The sequence below is a fragment of the Agaricus bisporus genome (genome assembly GCF_000300575.1).
Source record: "Agaricus bisporus var. bisporus H97 unplaced genomic scaffold AGABI2scaffold_8, whole genome shotgun sequence".
NCBI classification, from domain to species: Eukaryota; Fungi; Basidiomycota; class Agaricomycetes; order Agaricales; family Agaricaceae; genus Agaricus; species Agaricus bisporus.
The window spans coordinates 1,847,127-1,870,218 of record NW_006267371.1 but is presented as its reverse complement, the minus strand read 5'-3'; the positions used below and the strand labels follow the sequence as shown (position 1 = coordinate 1,870,218).

At 45.6% G+C, this 23,092-nt stretch overlaps 4 protein-coding genes across 4 annotated transcripts; 3 read left to right on the top strand and 1 right to left on the bottom strand.

Moving 5' to 3' along the window:
* Positions 1 to 1,907: 1,907 nt before the first annotated feature.
* AGABI2DRAFT_179889 (hypothetical protein) lies at positions 1,908 to 3,268 on the top strand (the record flags this gene model as incomplete). The annotated part of the gene is made up of 1 exon (XM_006463521.1): positions 1,908 to 3,268. A coding segment is annotated over one exon (1,361 nt), but the record flags the coding sequence as incomplete, so codon positions are not given.
* A 9,305-nt stretch (positions 3,269 to 12,573) lies between these two features.
* Positions 12,574 to 13,196, top strand: AGABI2DRAFT_194365 (hypothetical protein). Its single transcript, XM_006463520.1, has 4 exons — positions 12,574 to 12,645; positions 12,708 to 12,808; positions 12,861 to 12,934; positions 12,988 to 13,196. Exons 1-4 carry the CDS (start codon positions 12,643 to 12,645, stop codon positions 13,116 to 13,118), a joined length of 309 nt encoding a protein of 102 aa, XP_006463583.1. The 5' UTR covers positions 12,574 to 12,642; the 3' UTR covers positions 13,119 to 13,196.
* Positions 13,197 to 14,136: 940 nt separating this feature from the next.
* Positions 14,137 to 15,104, top strand: AGABI2DRAFT_43781 (hypothetical protein; the record flags this gene model as incomplete). The annotated part of the gene is made up of 5 exons (XM_006462953.1): positions 14,137 to 14,179; positions 14,232 to 14,319; positions 14,375 to 14,495; positions 14,556 to 14,854; positions 15,032 to 15,104. Coding segments are annotated over 5 exons (624 nt in total), but the record flags the coding sequence as incomplete, so codon positions are not given.
* A 7,262-nt stretch (positions 15,105 to 22,366) lies between these two features.
* Positions 22,367 to 22,819, bottom strand: AGABI2DRAFT_208449 (hypothetical protein; the record flags this gene model as incomplete). Its single annotated transcript, XM_006463519.1, has 1 exon — positions 22,367 to 22,819. One exon carries the CDS (start codon positions 22,817 to 22,819, stop codon positions 22,436 to 22,438), a length of 384 nt encoding a protein of 127 aa, XP_006463582.1. The 3' UTR covers positions 22,367 to 22,435.
* Between the last annotated feature and the right edge of the window lie 273 nt (positions 22,820 to 23,092).

The window sequence follows — 23,092 nt, the reverse complement described above, 5'->3', positions numbered from 1 at the left end:
TCGAAGTGCACCCGATGAGCCCTTTTGTTTAAAGGACTGATAAGGACATTAGCTACACATTTTTGGGCGTCTTATTTCTGATGCAAGCATTCTTGTGACTCTTACCGATCTCTAGTGTCCGTGCCCACGCTGGACCTCGTCATAATTTGTTATGCAATTTTTTGTTCTGGGAAATACGAACGCATGGCGAGGAACGAATTTGAGAAAGATAACGTACATGAAGGTGCGAAAATTGCTCAGAATCGCATGCAAGATTCGCCTGAACAAGGGTACAATTTTGCGCTAGTATCATTACAATAAAGGTCTTCATATCCGAAACGGCACGAAAAAAAAAAATCTTTCCGATGAGGGCCCGGTTCTCGCGGTATGAGCTCCCTATCAATCTCGTCGAGAAAGAAAGGCATAGACCGTTTTTTGCGGGTGGAATGTGATTAATTGATTCATGAGGATAGCATTGGCTGAGATTAAAATTTAGTTGGAAGATGAATTTGATCGAAAATTATGAATCATATGCTGTTTAAAGGCTCCAATTGTCCATTTGAGAATGAATTAGATATGGTCGATCTTGTTCAGGTTTAATCACCGATTTCTTTTCTTTTTTTCTTTCTTTTTTTCTAGGAAACTATACGATGTGGGCCATGAAGCATGAAGGTCCTTCCTTACTTACCGTGGGACCGCGGAACGCACGCCACTCAAGTGTCCGATAGAACGAGGACGTCACTGTAATGGTGCCGTACTTCATGCAAGGCAAGATTGAACGAGATGTTAGTCCTTGACATGTGTTTTTGGGTTTCGCTGGGCAGGTTGTGGCGGCGCATGGAATGAAGAAAGTTAAACTACCCTAGTTCCCAAAGAAAGTTATACTACCCTAGTTCCCTAAATAGTACAACTAAAAGACAAGAGGACTTTTTCTTGATCAATGTTCTCGTAGAGGGACACACAATAGGCATCTAGAAAGTTAAAGACTCGGTACACACAACCTCCATAAGATTCGATCTTTGCTGTGTTCAGGAAACGTTCATCCAGAAACCCTGTTGGAGGATATTTTCAGGGTTTCTTCCCCACATGCATAGCTTGTTTGACCCTTGCCATGTCGTCACGATACCACTTTGAAATTCCAGGCCGCCTGTGGCCGTCGAATAATAATTCCTTAAAGCATTGCTAGATCGAGCGGAACAAAAAATTGTGTTAGCATTGTCTCGGTGGGTGCAAACGATCCGATCGCCCGGAGTTGGTAGAAAAGGTCAAAGCTCGCGATTCTCTGGACTCATTCCAAGCCTCGGGGGACTCACCGAGGACCGCATTAGGAAATGGAGTCGGCTGGAGGGTGAGTTGTACACATGCCTTCTGAAAGGAAGAGAAATGTGTATCACGGGATAAAGGCTGAGATCACCCTGAAAAACAATCTTCCAAGTAGAAAAATGCATCGGCCCAAAGGCCTCGTAGAAACACGGTAGAGAGCAGTGCTACTCTGATTGCGGAGGCATGATTAGTGCCTTATGGCTTATCACTAAGTATATCAAGAACCCTTTCGGGATAAAAAGAGTAATAGGAAACGGAGCAGTCGAGCAGGATAAATGAGGATAGCTAGGATGACTCAACTTTTCATCATTGATTGTCTTCTGGTCGCAAATCAACAAGCTGACAGGTGGACAAGACTGGCCAAGGCTGATACCTATGGAGATGCATGGGCAGAGGGTGGTTCTCAGCGCGGCCGGGGACCCCGGTAGGCTGAAGACGGTGGCTTTTTTCCATGTCGTTGGCAAGATATGTTTTTCGGAGCTTGTAGAGCGTCCCGAGACGGGATGGAGCAGAATGGAAGCCGAGTATGGGAAGAGTGAGCCGAGAGTTTGGTACGACTGATGGCGAATCTGGCTTGGCTTGGTTTGTCTTTCTGCATCTGCACACAATGTCCCTGTGGCCCGCCCTCCCCACCGAGCTCAAGCGTCTCATCCTCGAGCTCGTCGCCGCACACAGCGACCAGCTAGCTCGTCAACTCAGGCTTGTCTCCAAGGACATCAACATCCTCGTCCTCCCCATCATCTTCCGCGCCGTCGCCATCGAGAACATCCACGACCTGCTCGCCACTGCCAACACCATCCTCCCCCCGCCGTCCAAGTTCAGAAAGTCATCCTCGCAGATTCCCCGTCTCTTGACCACCTACAACACCGCCGCTCTTGCCCTCTTGCTCGGAGAATCTCTCCCCTCTATCGAAAATGCTCTCGCTAGTATTGGCCCCATCTTCTCTCGTCTTCAGTTCCTTGCCATAACTTCTCGCAACCTCTCCAACAACGCGTTCTGGTTACGCCAAAACCGTGTGCGGCCAAAACGCTTCATGCTCCTCCACCACGGCAGCCCACGGCCCGTCAACTGGCGCGATCCCATATTCAGCCAAGTGACGCACATATTCACATCCAGTTTGGATTCTCATGGATGCTCAACCCTCGCCGATCTTCCTAATCTGACTCATATCGCCGCTACTACTCGCGCAGAACTATCTGAAGACAGGATTCGACATATTGCCCACAAATTGGAGTGGCTATTAGACGGGGCCGCATTCCCGAATTTGCGTTCGGTAGTGCTTGCTCTTGATCGATTTCCACGACCAGCATCTAGAACTGATATTTCCGCGAGAGAGCGGTATACTGCGGTGCTTACCCGGTGGAGGACCTCGTTAGCGAAATGCCTCGCGTCGTCGAGGTTTTACATTCTACCTGATCCCAATCCCCCTATGGCGGAGTGGGATACCTGGATCAATGGTCGACCATCCTCGTCACGCCTCTTCTATTCAGCATCATCGGATGATGTCTGGTCTAAAGCTCAGGAGTATCGCGACAAATATCCTAATTCAACAGTATTGAATCCTCGAGAAGGGTCCTTTCGAAGATACTGTCTTGATAACCTGATGAAATCCGTCCACATCAACCGTCGGTCTTCGGATTCCAACACCACCTCTCATCACCACCATTCTAATTCATCATCGTCATCATCGTCAACCTCCACCGTCCCATTTCCCATCTACCTTTCAGATGATGCCGAAGAAGATGACGATCCTTCCTACCTCGAAAATTATCTCTCATCATCCGATCATCACCCTTCTTCTCCCTCACCACCACCATCAAAAAGATGTAGAAATAATAACAAGAATAAAAAAAGATATACCAGAGTTGAATGGGAGATTGATTTGGTTCAGAGGGATGGGTATAGAGATTCTGATAGGTTGGATCCAGAGGAGAATGGAGAATTTGAACACGTCTTACATCTTTAGTCGATGTGGGTGTTGAATTCCCTTTAATTTGTTGCATCCACCATTTTACCTCTCTGTTGCCTCCGGTTCGGATGGATGAGGCAGACAGTCGTTGTATTCGTGTTGTCATTTCCTTGCTTGTTCTTTTTCTTGCCGTTTATACCGTGTTTCTAGCTTGGAAGGCGTAATTATCTGCCACCTTTAATTTTCATGTCTTTTGTTTACACATTTACGGCTCATCACTTTTCAGTAGATACACACAAGTAAATTAAATGAAGACAACCCCGTTTATATATGATCTTCTGAGTGTTGACGTTGAATCATTAAACGATCGCAAAAAAATAACGGAAAGTAAATCGAACCTCAGCCCAGGATTTCACACTTAATCCCAATGACGCCGTCATGTGAGGGTTTGGTCAAGAACTTCTTGTGTGGGCGAATGGGAAAGACTCTTATCAACCCCCATCAAGGAAGTCGATAGACTCATAATTAATAACGAGGGATCAGCGTGATGGTTTGTTGCATGAGGCTCGCACATCCTGTTTTTGGTATCTAGAAAGGTATGTTCAGTTGGGAAAAGTATAATTGTACCATGTGTCCATGATGATGTTCATCAGATAGGTGAATGTTAATGTAGTACTCCGCCGACTTGTTTTATGTTGTAGGTCCCCGCGTGCCTCGTTTTATGTTTTCTTTTATCCTTCCTTCGATGAAACTTGTTTCCAATCAGAAATATGTTCAGATCAAGTTGGTGAATTTATGAATCAATGACCATGGCACGAGGCTCGCACCACCCGGTTTTGGTATTCGGAAAGGCGGTCCGTGAGTGTAAGAGGGAAATAGAGAGTAAATGGAAGTCTCAAACGAATCTAATCTGATCTCATGTCCACTATGCTCTAGAGAATTAACCAGGTACAGTATACGTACATCGTGTGTGCCCATTACAGTAAGAACTGACCTGGGCAAATTGAAATGCCATGATAAGAGTCATATGTTTCGTGTTTCCTCCTTTTATCTTTATTCTTTATACTTGCTTGTTCAAGAAACCCTGAGAATGACTCACTAGCTTGTTCGGTACTGTTGAGAGGCCTTGCTACGGACAAACTAGTCAAGATCATCATGGAGCTAAATATGTCACATGTGGCGATAATTGGGTTCGCAGAGTCGAGAAGTCAATCCTCCCTCCACGGTATTGTAAGCGACTCCAAACTGTACTAGAATATTCTTTAACGAATTCCTGTGAAGACTAGAATGTCTTCTCCACTCTCCCCGCTTCATGGATGAGAGATTCAGCCGGGAGTACCGAAGAAGTAATCAGTGGTTGATTTGATCGTTCTTTGCGGGATCTACACCGAGGGGTGTATTACTGCATATATATTGTGATCGTCAAACTAGCAACTGATCAAACCGCCGATCTTACCTGGTTTGTCGGCAAACCTGAGATATATGACCAATGAGTAATGAGTAAGCAATTCTGTTTCTCTTATTGTTTATCGAAATAGTCAGTAGATCATGGCTCAAGCGCTCATTCATGACGACTGGAGTATTAGGTTACCTTGGATACAACCTAGCCTCCCGACGGTTACGAGTTTGATATGGTTTCATGATTGGAAGAGGATTTCGAGATGATTTGTGGTTCGGAAATTTAAATGATACACAGAAAAATGCCGTCATCAGAGAGCTTGTTATCACGATTCAGTCTGATCCGCTGGTAATTAGCTATGGTCGGTGACATATACGGCGCCCTCGCCTCTAAGTTCGTGCTGCTAATAAACGATTGTAGGTATGCTTGCCTTTTCATCAAGCTATATCATGATCAGTGACTTGAAGTCCGATTTGGACCCAGTGATCGTAGTTCTTTACGTAGATCTTTACTCGGTACTAGGTACAGACATTAGTACTAGCGGCCGCCACCTATTGAATTCAGACACCACTGGTTGCAAACTTTGCTTTCCTCATGTTGCCCATGTCGACAATCACCTCAGGGAAGGCTATGCATGTATCTTTTTTAATTATGCTTTTCCTCCACCTTTTCCGTGGACCAGCGTATCCAGGACAACTCGGATCGCTCATTACATTGTCTTGCTCGTTGGGCTGTCAACGATCAAAAATTATCGGAGCAGAGAAGTTCGTGTCATCCTGTCGTCCTTAGGTACCTTCTCGTTTATTGTCTACAACTTTCCCCGCACCCGATTTGTTTTGATGTTATGATGCCATCACTTTTATCGGAATGACGAGACCGGGAATGGATATCGAACTCCTTTCTGCTCGCCGAAGTTGGATGAACCATGTCATTAGATCATGGTTCACGTTTCAACTTTTGGGTTTGTCGCTTGATTCAGTATCGAGTTAGGTTGACGAGGTGGCGCGGAGACATTTTCTTTCTGCTGAAACTTGTGGTATTACCATTTGCCCAGGTGTACCTCTTCTATATTCCGCTCTCTCAGTCAAACCAGAGTATTCAGTTTCTTCTGTTCCTCTACCCATGAATAACCAATGGACTTCTTCAGAGGTATACACTTCCTTTCACAGTTCAGACTAATGGCCATTCTCGGAATGTCAGATTTCTCCGAAGTGACCACGCTTATTGTTTTCGGTTGAGTATCAATCCGGTAAATGGTTCTTATGATGGTAACTTCTTCATTAACGCCTCCCAACAGTCAAGAATTATATTTAACTTGTTCCCAGGCAGCTCTTCGTTTACCGTCGAAACATCTTCAACACTCTAAGGTTGGGATTGAAACGGTAACGATATCTCTTTCCTTTTTTTCGTGGTCATAAATCACTTTTCGTCGTTGATTATTTGGGGGGAAAGGAAGTGTGTACCGTTTTATAACAAGTACTTATATATATTGGAGTATCGGACTGGGAAACTTCGAGTAATCAGCTGGTTAGTAGTAGCAGGAGCATATGGCGAGGTGACGGAGAGTGCCGATATAACCCCATTTTCAGAGCTTAGTTTGATAAAGTTCTCAACATGGTCTTATGGGCGCTGCTCAGTGTGGCTGGATGCCACATGGCAAAATGATTTTGGGGGCTCGTGCTATCGTCTCGGCAAAATGATGTACGAGAGAAACGCGTTCCATGTTCGAGTACCTTAAAGATATTATTGAGATCAGTATGGGCCTCTATAAAGCAACTATCTGTAAGGCGCAACAAGGAACCCTATTCTTCGGCTCTTCGGCTCGGACACTTCTATTGGGCGGGAACAGAGAGAATTGAGAGCAACTCCAGCCTCGGTATAGCCCTCTCCGACTTCTCCGAAACAATCGAAAACCTGTGTCCTTGGATAGTGTGGTAAGTAAAACGCTGGTAAACGTGGGTTGCCTATTTTTCTGGCACATAGGTGATAGGGGAACGTTAGAATCATAGGGGATTAAACCATTAGCGAGAAATATGCACCTCGAAATGCGGGCAATTCCAACATCTTTGGATTCGAGATACTCTATTTATTCTGCCGCATCCTGCCACACCCATTCGGCGGCGTACCATCCGGGCGGCTGGCATAAGCTGGCATAGTGAGCTTCGGGGATGCCTTACCTAGATTCGGACGTCGTAATCCGATAAGATCCTAATCAAAAGTGATTAACGGATTAATGACTAATTGCTCGATTTGTCATGCAATCAATTACGCATTCAACCAACCCAACTCGCTTCTCATCAAACGTATACCAACCTCGTCAACGTTTCCAGCATGCGTACTATGTCCGACAAACCGGACGACTTGCTCGTTGCGAATTTCCTTCCAGTTACACGTGAAAAAAAAATCTAGCTCTTTCATTCTGGGGAATCTTCTTCTTGACGTCTTGAAGGATGAATCACTACCGGCCGATAGTCTGGAATGCCAATTGGCTCACGCGTTGGCACGGTTCTTCATCCCATGCAATACGAAGCGTGTTTAGACATGAAGGGGAAATGCTCAAATTCGGATACTGTTGAAAGGGGCGTTGATGATGAATAGTGAGCACCGTTGTTCTGGGTCGTACTTTCCACCCTCGTTTCCGAAGTTCTTGACAGTTTCCTTTTTCTATAGCATGTACCCTGAAAACATCTGTGGTTTACTTCCATTCGATGACATGACTTCGATTTTTCGATATCAGGTGTTCCCATTCGGAAAGGCCCCTGTGGGCGTTCTACTTCAGGTGTGTCGAAAGAAAATGTGATCATTCTAGAGGTTTGATTATCCTTTTAAGACATACTGATAAAAAGCGTGCCTACTTTATTGATAGAGAAATCATTCTGTTTGAAGTGCGTTATCTCCATTAAATAACTTAACAGCTCGCCGTCATTTATGCTCGTATAGCACAAAATGCCGATTATCGAGCACTTCAGAGCCGCATTTGTAGGCCAAAACTTTGGGGTACACCCTCAATTTTCGATATCTCACAAGATGTCTGATAGAATCGGTCTGATAGAATTGATGCAATAAGCGGTGAGTGTCTGCTGGAATGAATCTAAGTCCATGGTCTGATCTGTGGGTGTTTGGTAAGTGGTGTGTTCGTTTTAGGTTCATCATGAATCGTTTGTCGGCAATCTCGAGCCCGCAAGATTTGACGGATAAGTTCCAACAACCACGTTGGTGGACCCAAACCAATCTTTAGCAGACCTTCACTCTAATCATATGGTCGTAACTCCTCCCCCCCAAAAACCTCTTTGCGGCGAAAATTTACCTTGTGGATGAATTTAATGGATAGAAGACGACACACCAGTGATAGAGAACCAGAGGACAGTTTTAGTAAAGAGAACTGGAGGCCCAGAGGACTGAGGTTTGTAGGACCCCAGGCGATAATTAGGACGAGGTCGGAACGTCAAGAGGTTCTCAAAGCGTGTCAACCTCATTTCACCCACGTCGCCGTTTTGAGATGAATGATGATAGAGGAGGGTGTTACGACAAGGAAGACAGGCACAATAACCATGATGGCTGTTTGCGCGATGGAATGAGGGAGATATGTGTTTATGCCTCACCCAGGTTCCAACTTGTTTCCACTTGATATTGGTTTCAAGCGCTCTCGTCACTTTCTGGTTCTTACCTCTGCCGATACAGATAGGATGGTATGCCCTAGGGCGCTATTAACGGGCGACCATCAGAATTGACAACCGCACAAATCTCAAAATTCCTCTTCATTCGGGTTGCAAGTGCCACATTTTTTTCTCCTTAAGTCATGGACATGTGGAGGTAAGATTTCTATGTTCTTGTGTCTACGATGTCTTTTAAATTTATATATATTGTTCATTCAGAAAACAACTTGACATTGAACTTGCATTGGCATCTGCTCAACGACATTAGTCAAGAAGTACAACAGAATACTCTTCTAGTGATTCTATTTACGTCCTGCAAGTGGAATGGATCAGCGTCATTGCCATCAACGGGGGAAAGTCAATGCGGACGACACTGTTGACAGGAGGGAGGAAGGGTTCAAGTTCTCCGTTCGAAATCGTTAACACTCACGAGCTGTTAAAGAGTGGCAACTTGAGACGAAAGGTAGGAAACATTGTTCATATTCCATTCGGTTTTGCTGGTGGTCTAAATTGTTACCAACCAGTCACCCACGGATTGAAATACATCTTATCTGAGGGATGTCGATAAACAGTCCTCCAGGTTTCACTCACCTCGCTCCCTCTACAAATGCCCACGTATTCTTTCTCTCCAACACATCAAATGTCTCATCTAGGATACGTCAGAGGCCGCCATGTTGCCCTGGAATGAAATCCGTTATATTCTTCCATCCTCGATCGCGGCGGTGATTCATCCGAGTCCTATTACTGTTGTTTTACTCTCGCAAGAGTTCTTCGCTTTCATCAACAGTCCAACTGAATGGACTACAGACCATTATTCTTTTCTCTCCTTGCCACATACCACTGGAAAGTCAATCAAATTTCGCCAGATTGTCTGTGAAAAGCTATCCGAAGTCGAACACTAAAAATCTTCTCTTTATTTTATAGCTGGACTATAGTGCCACTCATCCTCAGCCACCTGGCCCGATGAAGCCAGAGTTGAAAAACCGTTCATGGGTAACTGCGGTCGAAGCTCAGATGCCACGATACCAGGCTAGTGGCAGAGATCTATATATATCTGGGAGGTCACCGTGAAACGCGTCTTACTCCGAGCGGTGCGCCATTGTACCATCTGGGGAAGTAGATTACGTGCCATCCAACGACGATCCAATACGAATGATGGTGAGTAACTAGTAACTCTTGAGTGGCATCAGGGCTGGTAGTCGAAACGTACAGGCGTAGCCGCGGTTCCAACCCTCTTGGGATCATTCGATTAGTTTAAGTATAGAGCACATTTACAACAAAAGTGGAGTCTTCACTTGACGGAACGCTGGCTGATAGGCCACAAATAATTTCCGCAAAGTTCAATCGGTGATAGAGTGCGAAGAGTCACTTCAAGCTTTAAGCATCATGCAACAAGACTCTGACAGGTCCAACGGCCAGATAAGCTTGTTGGACGCATGGCCATATATGCAAATTCGCCCAGTCGATAGGTTCAAACATTCCAAGTCGGACTGAGTTTTGCCGCGTTATTGAATAGACCCGGGTACTAAGCTCTTAAGCAGTCGGGCACGCAGCAGGTCATTAATAACCTTGACGTTACTAGTTGCTGTCAGGTACACCGTGACTTTTGTGAATGATATCACAAAAGCAACTTAAAGTAGCAACTACGCAATATTTTTAGTGCTACCACTGCTCGAGCGTAGCAAAACAGATGAGGCAAAGATATCAGAGTGATATCAGAATTCCACGTATTCAAAAATGCCTAATTGAGTCACAGTAGCGCCCGTACTTAATTGTATATAAGCCATGTGTATGGGCACTAGCGCTGTTACTTTGCTGCTGTTGTTTTATCATCTGCCAAATTATTGTACTAACCTAGCCTCTTTGGATTCAATCATTACTCCCTCACGCTCATGAAGCGCTTTTACAATACTTACAAGGCCATTGCTCCGCCTAATGTAAGTTTTACTGGCCATCTACGCCCCAGATTGACTAAGTCACTATTTCTCGCAGGTTCCAATTCCCAATGCTCCTCGAATGAAAACCATATCCCTCCCATCGTCTCCCGCCTCTCCCTCATTGCTTTGGTTCCCTGAGACGGACGACTTATATCCTTTAATCCTTCACTTAGCATGTCTGTCCTCAACACACCGATCGAAACTAGAAACTATTATCCTCGCAACTCCCATCCATCTTCGCACACCATCTGCCCATATCGGAACGCTTTACAGCGATGTACCTGGACAAACTCTCAGTGCATTAGATGCGGTTGCCATCTTGAAGACTTTGGCTTCCTCTGACACAACTCCTTCACGTCTGCCACGCACGCTACCGACGACAGTGGAGATATCCCACACGCAGCGCACGCGGCGATGTAGAGAGTCGCCGGTAAACGATGCTCAGATTCCCTTAATTGGAGGGTGGTTGTATCGCGATATATTTGGCTGTGGCCCGTTGTCGGAGGATAGTAGCATCTGGGGCTTCGAGGTATGCGACCTTGGAGGGAATAGTGTGATCCATGTAGCCTAATACTAGACTTCCGGACGCTTCATGTTTAATAAGTCCTGTAATCAGACCTCACTTTAATTAAATTAATACAACGATAATATTGATGTTAAACCTCGGAAGAGCGTAGCCAAAAGCATTTCGAACGATCTCGAGCTGCATTACTCAAGCAAGACTCGAAGAGGCGTCTAATCCCCTTGCTCCTCGATGTGATATCAAAGAAGATGAGTGAGTGCACGCCAAGGCCAGAGCTTGTAATAACAATTGAGATCCGCGGATATGATCCTCCAAAAGAGCGTTGATTACCTTTCTTATTGCGACAGTTACTGCTTGGTGACAGATGTAAAATATAAGTCAACTGAAGACCGAAACTTCGTATGGGTTGTTGATCGCCATATTGCGAGTTTTTATGACCTGGTCACTGTTCCGCGTCTCGAAGTTACTTCATTGGCTCATTCTTGGTATAAAACTACGCATCTGATCAAGATTGATTCCCCTGAATAAGCTTTAGTTTCGTAGCCGGTGATGCCAACCAGACTTTTGACGACGGAAGACTCACCTACCTATACCACCCATATGCGCTTCTTTTTCATTAGCAACTACCTCCTTGAGCTTTATGGACACGGTCCTGAAACGGCCTATTGAAGCGCTAGTACCGCTTGGTTGATATAAGAAATGAGTTTACCCCTTATTTTTGGCCTCGTGGATACGAAACTGTGAATCCGTCGGATCTTTTCTGAGTTTGCTTATCCAGGCTTCAGCCTCCTTTTCCACTATCATCGGCCCCAATTTAACTTCGTCGTCCCACCTAGGCAATATTATAAAAATTGACATCCGAATCAGAGCAAAGGGAGACCAACTTGAAGAAGCACGAACCGCTCATGATTCCAAATCGACAAGGCTGTAACTCTTTCACCGCGGATCACTCGCCATTCCAACATGACAAAGTTTGCGCACAAAGCTCATACAGTTGACCGGTGCACACCATTGATATCGGACGAATCCCAGTTTGAAGCAATTATGTTAATCGCATTTATCTATATCGGCCGCACAGGGATTAGATGAAGGCCAGGTCCTCACATTTCTGTACGGTCAAGAAGGATCATTTCCCAATTGACCGATCCCGTGGGTCTGTGGGAAAGGACACATTAAGCTCCCAAGTTGACCCTGGGAGCCAGATGAGGCCAACTGCTCGACCGAACGGGCCGAACGGTGTTAAGATGTCAGCAGGCCTTTGTCTTGCTGTCGCCGAGCCAGGAGGTAGAGGCATTCTCCCCACCCCGTCCTTGTGGGCGACATGTGGTCCAGAAACAATTCTTCATTGGAGGTTGGCAGCTCAAACAACTTATCCGACTCTTCTCGAGGATTGAAAGCGCGTTTTGGATAAGTTCTTAGTTCTAGCCACTTGTCAGAACAGGTCCTATAAAACCAGACAAAGATTCACCTGTTTCAGGGCAGTAAATCCGGATCTGGGGAAGTCGGGAAAGACAATACATCCGAAATGAAGATAATACTAGCCTCTATCAAAGGTGTAATAGATCTAGAGTAGTGACCAAATCCGCGATTGACTATCGACGCGCTTGATCACGTGCAATCGTCAGAGAAACCGATAGGCTGTAATTTCAATGACTGAATTTTAGCGCTACTTTAAGATTCAATCGCATCAATCGTAGGTCCACGACGCGTCGTTTTACTATGACCTGATAAATTATTCAAGGCATTTTGTGAAAAGGCCGGAGTAAAAGAAACGATGGCCTAATTAAGAATTACTAATGATCGCGGGCCCCGACGCGGGGACGTGGAGATGACGTGGGCAATCTCCGCGTTATATACCCTCCGTCACGGTAAACTTGTTTCCAAACCCCTCTGTCAGTCTTTCTCAGTTTCGCAAAATGGTGAGTTATTATGTTCTTGCTTAGCCTATCGAGCTGAGGTTGGGCTGATGTTCTCTCACTAGTCTGCTTACCCCGCATACGTTATGGGTGGTTGCTGCATCATTGGTGGTGTGAGTGGGTTTGCCAAAAAGAGATCGATACCCTCGTTGGTCGCTGGTGTAGGGTGAGTTCTACATCCGCACTTGAACTCCATGGTCTGCTGATAATTCCGTCAGAGTGGGCTTGCTGTTCCTCTGGAGCGCAGAATCCATCCGTAAAGGTACGAATGGTGGACTTGAGGGTGCACTCGGTGAGCCTCTTATAAACCTCCTTCGAGGTCAAAAGCTGAATACAGTGGGATAGGCGCGTCTGCTCTCCTCTTCTTGTCCTCTCTGCCTCGAGTTACTAAAGGTCCAATACCCGTGGTCCTCGCAGCCACCTCTGCTAGTACTGGCTTGTATTATGGAAATGTTATCCGTAACTTGAGAACTTAGAACTAAAGTACTATCTTCGTTGACGAATGTTATCCTTTAACCACAACTCATCCTAATTTCTGAGGTTTCCCGTTGCCGATCCAACTGCATTAAGCGCTTGAGCAATCGAGCCTCATTCATTCCGAGCGGAACCCCGGAGATAGCCCGGTTGCATACGATTTACGATTACATAATCCGGAGCACTCAATTTGATTAAGTTTATCACCGTCTCTTCCGTTGTATAGAGATGGGGCCGGTACTGAACATTTCACAGGCAGAACATCCAAAGATTTAGTAGGGCAAGACCAGAGTAAACCGGCAGATGTCAATGGCACGCTTCTGAAAGTCACCAACGCGGGTGACTACCACTAAGATCGCGACGAGCACTAGACAGGTACGGAAGTGTTATGAAAAGGAATAGAAAGAGTTCTACAAGAATGAGAGACTGAATTACTCTATGTCGCCCTTTGTTATCTCGTTCTCTCCTTCATTGCTTGCACCAAACTCTCGCTACCTCACAACATATCTCTCTGATTTCCCTTTTCGCTACTCGCTCTCTTCTCCTTCTCCGCCTCACTTTTCAAGCTTCAACTTGCTGCCACTCTCCTAGCGCTTATACGTCACGCTCCACACTTCTCTGTCTGCCTCTTCGGTCTCGGTTCCGAATTCCGCCGAGGATCCAAGTCCCCTTACAGCTTCTAGTTTCTCTCTTGTTCCACCGGACCATACGTGTCGACCGACCAGGAGAAATTGGCGTAGACGCTAGCGTCGACTCTGCGTAAACTACACCCGGCGTCGGGCAGGGTAAACTAATAGTTTACGTTCCTCTATAAGCCCCTTTGTCGGCACCCGCACCGTATGCCCTGGGCCATTTCTTTAAATTGTGACCATGGATTCCTCCCTTCTCTTTTTCATTCCTTCAATCTTGGTCCCTCCTTGACGACATTCAGGACTCGTTTCAACTATCTCCCGTATAGCATTGACCAACTTGAAGTTCATGTGTATTGTTATTGGTGCATAAATTTATCACAATCCAATCATGAAACCGAACCCAATTGCGGAAAATGTGCTTGGGACAATGGGTGAGCCATCCGCTCGATAATCTATCCGCCTATTCTAATTAAACGTTTCCAGGTACAATATGTTGGACAGGCCAAATCATACCACAAATCTGGAAGACCTACAAAGACAAGAAAAGTGATGGTCTTTCTCCCTGGCTGATGTTCGTTTCTCGCGCTTACTTGAATCCTCCCATGCTGAGAACTAAATTCTGACAGGTTAATTTGGGGAATATCATCTGCATTTTTAGGTGTTTATGCAATTTTGCGACACTTGAACTTACCCCTTCAATTGCAACCTCAACTTTTTGGCTTTTTCGGACTCATAAATTGGGGTCAGGTACGGCATAGGACAAATGACACGCGCCTGAACTGACATTTTAATCATTCTTTCATGCAGTGCCTATACTATGATCCTCACCGTCAGAATAAAGGATACATGAGCTTTCTCCTTGTTGCGGGTACCATGATTTCGGTTGGCGGATTCGAAGTATTTCTTGTATTCATATCCAGACCGGCTTATGAACGTGGTGTTACTGCTCCGGTCGAACTTTACGGTGTTCTCTCCGCTGTCCTTATTGCGGCGGGTCTGCTTCCTCAATATTGGGAAATTTACAAACGCAAAGAAGTCATAGGCATTTCCTACCTGTTCATTTTCGTGGATGTGCTTGGAGGATTATTGAACGATCTTTCGTTATTGTTCGCCAAGGAGTTCGACGGACTCGCGGCTGCAAGTTATACTATTGTCATTGTGGGTGTTTCAATTTGCCCATTTCACGGCTGGTATCTCCGACTATCGTCCTATGCCGGATAGCGAATCCTTCAGTCATAGCGTTCGGTGGAGAAACCTAGGTGGATTAACAATTAACTCATTAGATTGGCACAGATCATGGATTCTGCTATTTTGATCGCCGCCCTCATTCTGAACCCGCGTGCGCGCAGACGTCGTGGAGAGGCAACAGTCAGGACCGTAGTGATCGAGGCGACTGAAACCGGCAGCACAAATATCGCTGAACCTACCATAGCTCCATCAATATTCACTAGCCCAACCAGCACTCTCGATATTGAGAACCAAGATAGTCTTGCAGGATTTGGAAAAGTTACGGAGGAGAAAACGTTTTACGGGGCCGCGGGGGCCTCGAAGATGCAACAGGTCGATAAAATCCTTCCCGCTTGTACGCCTTCGATGACTGGAGTGGTGGATATGGAGAAAGGAATGGAGAGCCTGATTCATATGCATAAGCCTCCACTTGTTAATATGTGTTCTGACGAAGGTCGAGCAAAGGCATCTACTTCGAGCAAGGATGGATGATGGACAAGGAAAGGACACAAGGGGCTCGAGCTAAATTATTTTTGTCTCTCTTACATGGGAGTAACTTATTACAAATTGAAGGGCACCGTGAACTGAGTTTGATTTCCATGATGATATCAGATAACTGTGTGCAAGCTGAAGTGCGTAACTCACAATCATTGGTGGCAAGTAATTTCCATTGCTGCTCATGTTGTTCCTCAATATCTTCAGGTTCGTCTTCGCCGCCTTCAATTAGATCAAATATTCGGACCTCATCATCGTCAGCAACTTGGTTCCTTCGTTTCCTCTTTCGAGAAAGCCCAGATCGAAATTAAGAGGGATCCTTAGTGACCGTCAGATCTTATGGCTGTCTCAGGACGAGCGACCGCCCTTTCGACTGTCTAGCTGTTCAACTGCTGTTGTCCAACCGAATTTGTCCCGCATTACTGTACTATTACGACCTTATGTTCACTGTCACTTACATAATCGTGACAGCTGTCAACCAGGTCCAAGTTCACAGGTCACGATAAGTGATCACATCATGTTCACGGCTGACGTAATATTCCTTTATATGGTAATGTATTCTACCTTTGGATATGTTTTGATGAGTGACTTAGTTCATAACCCCTGATCACGCATCACGTGAACTAATTTTCGGTTCACAAATTGAAAAAGGCCTGATCACCAATCACGTGAACATAAGGTCGTAATTAGCGTTTAAAGGAATCTTTACAGGAGACCAATGAACGCGAGTAGTGACTTTGATGTGGGCTGCTGCCCCAAGTGGGTGAAGCTAGGGGAAATGGTCCCCTCTACCTTCACATTCTCAGTGCATCGTTGCATTTGACACTCTGTGGCGCAACCGAATTGAACGGAGCGTCATTTAGACTAAGATTCGTCGGCGGATTTATGTGGAACTTCGCCGACAGGTAAAATGGTCACTTGACCATCGTTGTGTTTATAACAAAAGTTGGTTCGAACTCGAATAGGTCATCGCCCGCTAGCCCTGTTAGGGCGACTGTGACTGTGATGTCACAGGTCACACCTAAACTTAAGAACTAAGAGTAAAGTGACAAAAGTTGTATTAGGCGTGAACCTAAGAGAACTCGACAGAGTCTTCTACAAGTTTCTACCTACTTTATATACCTAGACTACGGCACACAGACCAACTACCCTAGGTAACTATTTATATACTGACATGAGAAAAGAAGCACGTATGAGAAAGTAAACTAATTATACATTTGACATGCGAAAGGAAGAGTGGAGTAAGAAGTAAGTAAACACAAGTACATTGATCATAAAAACGTCAACAACACCAAACAAACCATAAAAGTGTCCACAAGTACAAACAACTCTCAAACCGGTAATTCATTCACACAAACCAATACCTCCCGAAGTAATTCCCAATCATTGCATCACATGGGCATAGTACGAAGAATCCGGCTATTGCCCAGTGTCACGGTCCCCAGTATCCCCATCTCTGTATTACCCACGCCTTCTGTTCCTCATAGTCCCACATTGCTAAGGTTACTCTCCCACACCGCCTGCACCGATGATCCGATAGGTTCCAACCTACCGGCCTGTCCTCTCTTCCTATAGCCGCCGCCGCCCTTCTCCACTGTACTTGCTCCGCATGGTTCGGAGGTAGGAAAGAAACGATAAGATCAATTAGTTCAATGGGTAAGTCTGTAGCTTGCACCATTTTAGCAGTATGCCGATAGTTTAGCCTCCGTCGAACTGTAGCAGCAGAGGGAAATTATTATGTAATAAAATATGTGACAGATGTGACAGCGTGACGCCGTGACATTCTGGCAAGGTTCTAACAGTACCCCCTCCTTAAAGTCGGCTCCTCCGGAGACGACCCTTCAAGACCTCCACGTTCGCCAATTACGTTCCAACTTCTTAAGATATTCGGCATCAAACTGTTTGTCATCCCATCCGAATAAAGCCTTGGCTGTGAATCGATTAGGTAGTTCCCTTTCTTGGAACCCGGTGTCACGTAAGACGTGATGTATCCTATTGAGTTCCCCATAGAGTTGGTGGAATTCAGTAATCAATTCTTTGGCGTTAGCCAAGTTCTCCTTGGGTTCCCACGAGTCTGCTTCTGCCGTATACCCTTTCCATCGAACTAAGTACCGCTTCTTTCCGCGGAACCATTTGGCGTTAAGTATTTTCTCCACTTGTCCTTCCACTTGTTCTCGGTAAAGTACTATTCGGCTGACGTTAACCACCGGATGAATCCGAATAGATCGGGGAAGATCTATTTCCACTGCGTTGGGGGAAATGATCTTCTTGATGGTGTTAGGGCGACTGTGACTGTGATGTCACAGGTCACACCTAAACTCAAGAACTAAAGAGTATAGTGACAAAAGTAATATTAGGCATGAACCTAAGAGAACTCGACGGAGTCTTCTACAAGTTTCTACCTACTTTATATACCTAGACTACGGCGCACAGACCAACTACCCTAGGTAACTATTTATATACTGACATGTGAAAAGAAGTACGTATGAGAAAGTAAACTAATTATACATTTGACATGAGAAAAGAAGAATGGAGTAAGAAGGAAGTAAACAAAAGTAAATTGATCATAAAAACGTCAACAGCACCAAACAAACCATAAAAGTGTCCACAAGCACAAACAACTCCTAAACCGGTAATCTACTCACACGAACCAATACGTCCCGAAGTAGTTCCCCAACATCGCATTACACGGACATAGTATAAAGAACCCGGATACTTCCCAATACCTTTTTCCCCACGCTGACCATCTCTGATTTACCCACGCCTTTCCCTCCTCTGCGTCCCACATTGCTAACGTCATTCTTCCGCACTCTCTACACTGGTGACCCGATAGGTCCCAACCTGCTGGTCTACTCTCCCTTCCTATTGCCGCCGCCGCCCTTCTCCATTGTACTTGCTCCGCATGGTTTGGAGGTAGGAAAGAAAAGATAAGATCGATTAGTTCAATGGGTAAGTCTGTAGCTCGCGCCATTTTAGCAGTATGCCGATAGTTTAGCCTCCGTCGAACTGTAGCAGCAGAGGGAAATTATTATGTAATAAAATATGTGACAGATGTGACAGCGTGACGCCGTGACATTCTGGCAAGGTTCTAACAGTACCCCCTCCTTAAAGTCGGCTCCTCCGGAGACGATCCTTCAAGACCTCCACGTCCGCCAATTACGTTCCAATTTCTTAAGATATTCGGCATCAAACTGTTTGTCATCCCATCCGAATAAAGTCTTGGCTGTAAATCGATTAGGTAGTTCCCTTTCTTGGAACCCGGTGTCACGTAGAACGTGCTGTATCCTATTGAGTTCCCCATAGAGTTGGTGGAATTCAGTAATCAATTCTTTGGCGTTAGTCAAGTTTTCCTCGGGTTCCCACGAGTCTGCTTCTGCCGTATACCCTTTCCATCGAACTAGGTACCGCTTCTTTCCGCGGAGCCATTTGGCGTTAAGGATTTTCTCCACTTCCCACTCCTGTTCTCCTTCTATTTCTACGGCTGGTGCCGGTTTACTCCCTTGTCCATCCACTTGTTCTCGATATAGTACTATTCGGCTGACGTTAACCACCGGATGAATCCGAATAGATCGGGGAAGATCTATTTCTACTGCGTTGGGGGAAATGATCTTCTTGATGGTGTATGGTCCGATGAACTTCTCCGTAAGTTTCCGGGTCGGTCGTCCCTGGATTTGAAGGTCCCGGGTAGCCAATAGAACTTTGTCTCCCACTTTGTATTTCACCGCTTCTCCTCTGCTTCTATCCGCATATCTCCGCATATCGTCTTGTGCCTTTTTCAGGGCTGCTTGAGTTTCCTCGTGTTGAAGTTTCATGCGGTCCGCAAAGTCCGCTGCTGCCGGGTGATTGCCTTGTCGTCGGAGGTCGAAACCAGTTCTTGGGTGTCTTCCCACGTTGACCATAAATGGAGTTTCCTTTGTTGATGATTGTTCTTTATTGTTATAGGAAAACTCCGCTGTTGCTAACCAATCAGGCCAATCAGTTTGTCTATGATCGACAAATGATCGGAGATATTGTTCTAGTTCTTGATTGGTTCGCTCGGTTTGGCCATCCGTTTGTGGGTGAAACGCCGTAGATAACCTAGTATCAATTCCCAACATTTTATTCAACTCCTTTGTAAAGTCTGCAGCAAATTGCGGTCCCCTGTCTGAGATCACCGTTTCTGGTAACCCGTGCAACTTCCATACATGATCCCTGAACAGTTTGGCTAGTCCTAGTGCTGATGTTGTTTCTGTAGTTGGGATAAAATGAGCCATTTTACTGAATCGATCGCACACCACCAAAATTGAGTCCATTCCCTGTGATTCTGGTAATTTTACTATGAAGTCGACGGACACGTCGGCCCATGGTTTGATAGGAATAGGGTTCGGCATTAATTTTCCTGCCGGCGGTGTTGGTCGATTCTTGTTTCGTTGGCATTGATCACATCCTTCTACGTACTTCTGGACTTGCTTAGTGACACCTGGCCACCAGTAATTGCGCGTCACCATTTCTACTGTCTTCCATTGTCCTCCATGTCCAGCAATGGGGGTATCGTGATGTAGTCGAATGATTTTAGTCCTCAACGTCTCGTCTTTCGGCACATAGACTTTTCCTTCTTTCAGTATCAATCCTTCTTCCAGCTTCCACTCGTCTCCCCTTAGCGACTTTACTTTTGCTCGCTTCATCTCTTCCACCGCTTTCACTACGTCATCTTCTTTTGCTTCTGATTTTCTGATTTCTTCCAATATTTCCTCTTCCTCCGCATTGATTAACATATGACCCTCTTCCATTGCTCGAATTGCGAAATATTCTGGTTTCAACAAGGTTTGATCCTTGTTGTCATCCTTTGTTCCTTGTTCAAAGTCAGGTCTTCTGCTCAATGCGTCTGCCTTTCCCATCGTCTTTCCTGGACGGAACTTTAATTCGAAATTGAATCTAGATAGGTATAAAGCCCATCTTCCTTGTCGTCGATTTAGTTTTTGGGCTTTTGCAAAGTATTCTAGATTGCGATGATCTGTCCAAATCTCGAATTTATGTTTTGCCCCTTCCAGGAAGTGTCTCCAATCTTCTAAACATCGCATAATCCCCAGCATCTCCCTATCATGAATGTCGTAGTTTCGTTCCGTCTCCGTCATTGATTTGGAGATGTATGCTACCGGCCTCCACCTCCCGTCTTCACACTTCATTGACAATTCTCCACCCGTGGCGTAAGCTGATGCATCAGATTCCACCTTCAGCTCTTTATCCAATTCTGGTGCTACTAGGATTGGATGCGATGTGAATTTCGCTTTTAGCGTACCAAAGGCTTCCTCTTCTTCCTCTCCCCAATTCCATTTTTTGTCCTTTTTGACTAATGCGTGTAGTGGTTTTGCAATACTAGCGAACTTCATAGTCCTGTACCATCCGCTTTTTTCCATCTTTTTTCGGCACAAAGAATACTGGTGAAGTTTGGGGAGATTTCGATGGTCTGATATATCCTTTCCGAAGTTGATCCTTGACGAATGCTTGAACCTCTTCTCTTTCGTTTGGTGATAAGGGATATATCTTTCCCTTCTTGGGTTTGAAATCTTCCTTCAATTCGATAGCATGATCCCATGGTTTCCTAGTAGGCATCCTTTCCGATTCCTTTTGCTTGAATACTTTAAGAAACTTGTGGAACCGTCTTGGTACCGCTTGTTCGACCGAGTCTATGCTTCGAATTTCTTCTTCTTCCGGCATCTCTTCTGTCATTCCTCTCACCCACGTTTCTAGTTGTTCTCCTTCTTCCTTACTCCTATTTTTCTTTTGGGCGCTTATCCGTTTAGGACGTACCTGTCCAGCCCCCGCTTGTCCCGCGGTGGCTGTCTTGCTGATATCTTCTTCTAGACGTTCTGCCTTATCCCTATTTAATCGGACAGCCATGTCACCGGGTGATTGCGCCCACCCCTCAGCTTTCTCTTTGGGTTGTTGCACCAACCCCTCAGCTCCACCATTAGCACGCCTGTTACGTGCCAATTCCCTAGCGAATGCTGCCTCGACTCCTAATGCGATTCCTTCGATGATGTTCTTGGGAGTGGTGAATCTCCCTACTGCTTTGTTCACCCGTTCGTATCTTTCTTCCTCATCTCTAATTTCTTCCTGTTCCTCTTCATATGCTTCTATCTTGGCCATGGTTGGCCCTTCCTCTTCGTCATCCCTTCCTTCGTATGGCATACCAAACTCGTCCAAGGCCATTTCCTCCATTGCTGGGCATTTGTGTTTGCTCAGCAAGTGTTCCGACGTTTGGGTTCCACACTCCTCGCATCTATATTGCAACACCGTTCCCCAATTTGATTTCTTTGGGAAGGAAACTATTTTCCAGCCTGCATATTGCTTGTGTGACATGTCAGGCTTTTCCCTCTTTTCTTCCTCTCGTGCTTCCTTCATCAACTGCCGTGTTGATTTTCTTGGTTCCTCTATCCTTCGTATTTCTTCTTGTTTTTCTTTTGTTTTTCCTTTGTCTTTGTACCCACACCCGTCTGGGCACCTGGTCATCTTTACCTCTCCTTTCTCCCAATCGATTTCCGGATTATGCATCTGCAACCAAGGCATTCCTAGTATGACCTTATTCTTTCCTAGGCCACATATTTCGAAGTGTACTCTTTCTTTATGCCCTTTGTAGTATACGTTTGCAGCAACTCGGTGTGTCACTGCTCCAGATGCGTTGATTGTCCCATCAACACTTTTGACCGGGATTGGTCTTTCTAAAGGTTCCAGTTTGAACCCTTCTTCCTCTGCGAACACCTTATCCATGAACATTCCCGTCGCTCCACTATCCAACAACGCCTGTACTCCTACTCCATCATGTGTGTCCAATTTTTCTACCCCCACATTCAGCTTAATTTCCCTTAAAGGTCGTATTGTCCTTACAAGGAAACTCTCCTCTTGTACAGTGTCCAAAACATTGATTTCGTTACATAGTACATCAAATTTGTTGTAGGAAGTCAAACGAGGAGACTTTGCTTCCTTTACTCTTTTAAATTCTTCTGCTCTTCCTCGAACATCCTCTTCCAATAGTCCCGCTGCTCGTCCACATCTAAAGTTCGCACATCTCGAGCCGGAGCCTTGCTCCAGCAGTTCTTGGCCATATGCCCCAACTTTCCACACTTGTAACACTTGATAGGACCTCGACTGGGTCCTGCTGCGGTGTCGACATCCATCGCGTTGGGATCTCGACGTTGAGGCTGAGGCCTCACGAAAGTGTTGTTGGGGGTATGGGTGCGTAGTTGGGGCTTAGCTTGCCCCCGCCGATAATAGTCTTCCTCCGCCTTTGCTTGTCTCCACTGCCTATCCAATTTCATGCTCCTCTCGTACCAACTCCTGATAGTGGTTGGTGGGTTTTCCGACTCCATCAGCGCCTTCCTAATCCTTCCTGACAGACTTCTCTTAAATTCTTCGATGAGGGCTCTTCCCTCATATCCGCTATCTCGTGCTATCCTTTTGAACTCCTGTACGTGTTCCTCCGCGCTCTTGCTTCCTTGCTCGATTAACCTCAACTTTCCTACTGCCGTACTCTCTTCATCCGCATCTCCGAAATTGTTCCGCAGGCTGTCAAAAATTTCGTCCGTGCTCTCCGGAGCCTCATCTTCACCGTTTTCAATCATCTCCATGATGTTTTCCTTCCA

What these genes read in the sequence shown, in the direction of transcription:
- AGABI2DRAFT_194365 (XM_006463520.1), top strand. An exon ending in TCGTTGGTCGCTGGTGTAGG is followed by an intron (nt 12,809 to 12,860) that starts GTGAGTTCTACA and finishes TAATTCCGTCAG; the next exon opens with AGTGGGCTTGCTGTTCCTCT. An exon ending in TGGACTTGAGGGTGCACTCG is followed by an intron (nt 12,935 to 12,987) that starts GTGAGCCTCTTA and finishes ACAGTGGGATAG; the next exon opens with GCGCGTCTGCTCTCCTCTTC.